Source organism: Priapulus caudatus, unplaced genomic scaffold (assembly GCF_000485595.1).
Source record: "Priapulus caudatus unplaced genomic scaffold, Priapulus_caudatus-5.0.1 Scaffold171, whole genome shotgun sequence".
Classification (NCBI taxonomy): Eukaryota; Metazoa; Priapulida; class Priapulimorpha; order Priapulimorphida; family Priapulidae; genus Priapulus; species Priapulus caudatus.
The window spans coordinates 281,933-284,929 of NW_014577232.1; the positions used below are offsets into that span (position 1 = coordinate 281,933).

General features: G+C 39.3%; 1 protein-coding gene across 1 annotated transcript in view; it reads left to right on the forward strand.

Annotated features, from left to right (window-relative positions):
• The first annotated feature begins 494 nt into the window (after positions 1–494).
• LOC106806646 overlaps positions 495–2,997 on the forward strand; it is a 16,419-nt gene continuing 13,916 nt past the window's right edge. The window contains exon 1 of the mRNA XM_014808649.1: positions 495–646. Coding sequence (XP_014664135.1) covers positions 626–646 — 21 coding nt within the window. The 5' untranslated portion in view covers positions 495–625. The remainder of the gene's footprint in view (positions 647–2,997) is intronic.

A 2,997-nucleotide genomic window follows, 5' to 3' on the forward strand; every position in this document is an offset into this window, starting at 1 on the left:
ATATATATTTATATATTATATAATGCGTGTTCACAGGAATCATTGAAATAGTTGTTCCGCGTGATCTAGTTTAATCTCATATACGTACATCTAATGCGATTGAACGTAGCCTCTCATATTCTCGTAGCAACGGTGATAGTTCGCGACGTATGTCGGATAGTGTGGACTCGAGAGTAGGGAGCGAAGCGCTCGTGTATGTAATGTAGAGTATAAATAGATGCGCAGGAACTCATTAACCGAATAAAAGTCGAATAAAAAACCCATTTATAAGTACATGATAAAGAATTTGAATGCAACAGCCAACTTGGCGAAATGTGTTTCATGATGTCAATTATTTTTGCATTTGAAATTGAATTCGGAGTCAGGTCGGCATCACGCTTGTCGCTGTACGTCTAGAGAATTATCAGCGCACAAAATCAATGGGATTCGCCCAGCGTTGCTACAGACCTGATGTCGTACGCAACTGTTGCCTAGATCGGTTACGTGCCATTATGACGGCCGTAACACAATATTTACCAAGCGTAGCAACGTTAGTCGAATCGCTCGCCCGTATATTGTACTCAATTCACAGGGAATCGCGTAGTGTCAGCTTTTATACTACATGAAGAGCCACTGATTTGCAAAGATGCACACCTGGATTGTATACGTAAGTACATCGTCGATTCTTCGTCGATGTTCTGATTATATTATCATTTTCCCTCAATTTTTAATATTATCAATGTTTAATACATTACTTATGTTATATTACGGGGAAGATGCGACAGCGTAGATGTGTTACTGACGATAATAATCTTGCTGACGTCATTGAGTAAAATTCTAAATTCGTTTAAGGTATCAATACTCGTTCTTCTAGAGCAGTGCTTCAGAAACTATTTCAGTGTCATTCACCCTCGAGTCTTTATCACAAAATTTAATTTCCTTCTTATGTTTTTCACTCATTTGCATTCACCCCGACAACAATTTCATTCACCATTGGGTGAATAATTTACCAGTTTAAGAAGCACTGTTCTAGAGCTCTATCGTGTGCACTACTCACTCAAGGTCTCGTTCATAAATCGCGTGCAGTGACTACGTGAATTAATTCCCCTTTTCGTAGCGCTTATGTGTGTGTGTGTGTGTGTGTGTGTGTGTGTGTGTGCTATAACATATATATATATGTGTTTGTGTGTGTGTGTGTTGTGTTGTGTGTTGTGTGTGTGTGTGTTGTGTGTGTGTGGTGTGTGTGTGTGGCGCGCTGTGTGTGCGTGTGCGTGTGTGTGTGTGTGTGTGTGTGTGTATGTGTGTCTGTATACCGTACCTTCATAATATCTATCTATCTATATCATCTATCTATCTATCTATCTATACTATCTAATCTATCTATCTAATCTCATCTATCTATCTATCTATCTATCTATCTATCCTATCTATCTATCTACTCTATCTATATTTCTTTCATTCTTTCCTCAATCTATGTATTCTATCTATTTACCTCTCTCTCCACACACGTCTTACGTCTCTCTAACTACTCGCGACGCAGACAATGAAGCACACATCAACATCAGCTCAGCATCACCACTACCAGTAGCCACCACATCTTCTCTCAATCGATCTCTCGCTATATAAATATGAAAGGTATCATACACTAATACAGAGCGAGAAGAGAGAGAGAGAGAGACGAGAAAGAAAACAAGAGAGAGAGATATATAGGCCAGACAGGCAGATGGATAGATAGATAAATAGGATAGATAGGATGAGAAAGATAGATCGATAGATAGATAGATAGATAACAGACTAGACAGACAGATCACCCGACTCACCTAGATAGATAGCATAGAAGATAGATAGATAGATAGACTAGATAGATAGATAGGATAGAGTCAGATAAGATGAGAATAGAAGATATACTTGTTATCAAGAGACTAGAGAGTTACTACATAGGATATATATAATAATATCATCGGGATTTTGGGAGCAGGCCTATGTCACATAGTCATATCTCATACTGTATAGCCGTCTAATGTTGAGTGTGAAGTGAGGAGTGCCGTAGGAGGCTGACGATTAGCCGAGCCGATATCGCATACTATAACAGCAATACTCCCTCACATTTCCCTAAACATGAACTGTTCAATGCCGTAACACTCACGAGGCATTTTGACTAAAACGATCCACTGCCTACTGAATGCGGTATAGCTAAATACGTAGGACAGCTCGTCGAATCATCTAGGGTAGGCAGCACTGCCAATGGAGGAATGTGGCACCCATTGCAGTACTCACACATTACACACAGCAGGGACTCACATAAATCACACAAACATTAGTCACATATAGACACTGCATTAACAACTATCAGTCTTCACATCACGTTACATAACGTCGCCAACACTCAAGAAATTAACGAGCGTATGTAGTATTATTGCTTGCGAGTCGACAGTGGCCGTAAAAGATGCAACCACAGTAATTGCGAGAATTAACTATGTTAATATGAACGGAAGGTATCTCTTTTTTTATAGAGTTTGCAGGCAGATTGAATATGGCAAATAAGAGGTCAGCTTATTGCAACCGGTAGTGTTCGGAAAGGCAGAAACAAAAGGGAGCCGAACATATGGTTTTTTGTTACCAGGGAAAGCACGACAATAATATGGAAACGCTACTTATGATCGGCAGTGACTATAGACAAGTAACTCCAGCAAAACGACCCAATTGGAGAAGCCTCAAAAATTTCTATGATTCTCATGATAGCGTCGGCGCGAGCTGTCGTGAAGAGTTAATTGCTAAGAAAAGACCAATTCAGTGTATAACAATAGTTATATGCCTATTTAGCCATGGTTTATAGTTGCAATGCGAATCAACGCAAATCAAACGAAAATGCATAACAACAGTCTAATTTCGTTAGATTTTGTTATTACTTTTGCGGAATTAACGTAAACAATCAAATTATCATGCACGTGCGATAATACTGCGTCGCACGTTTTTAATCCATAAAGTGTATCCCATAAGTTCCCTCTCGCTTACACT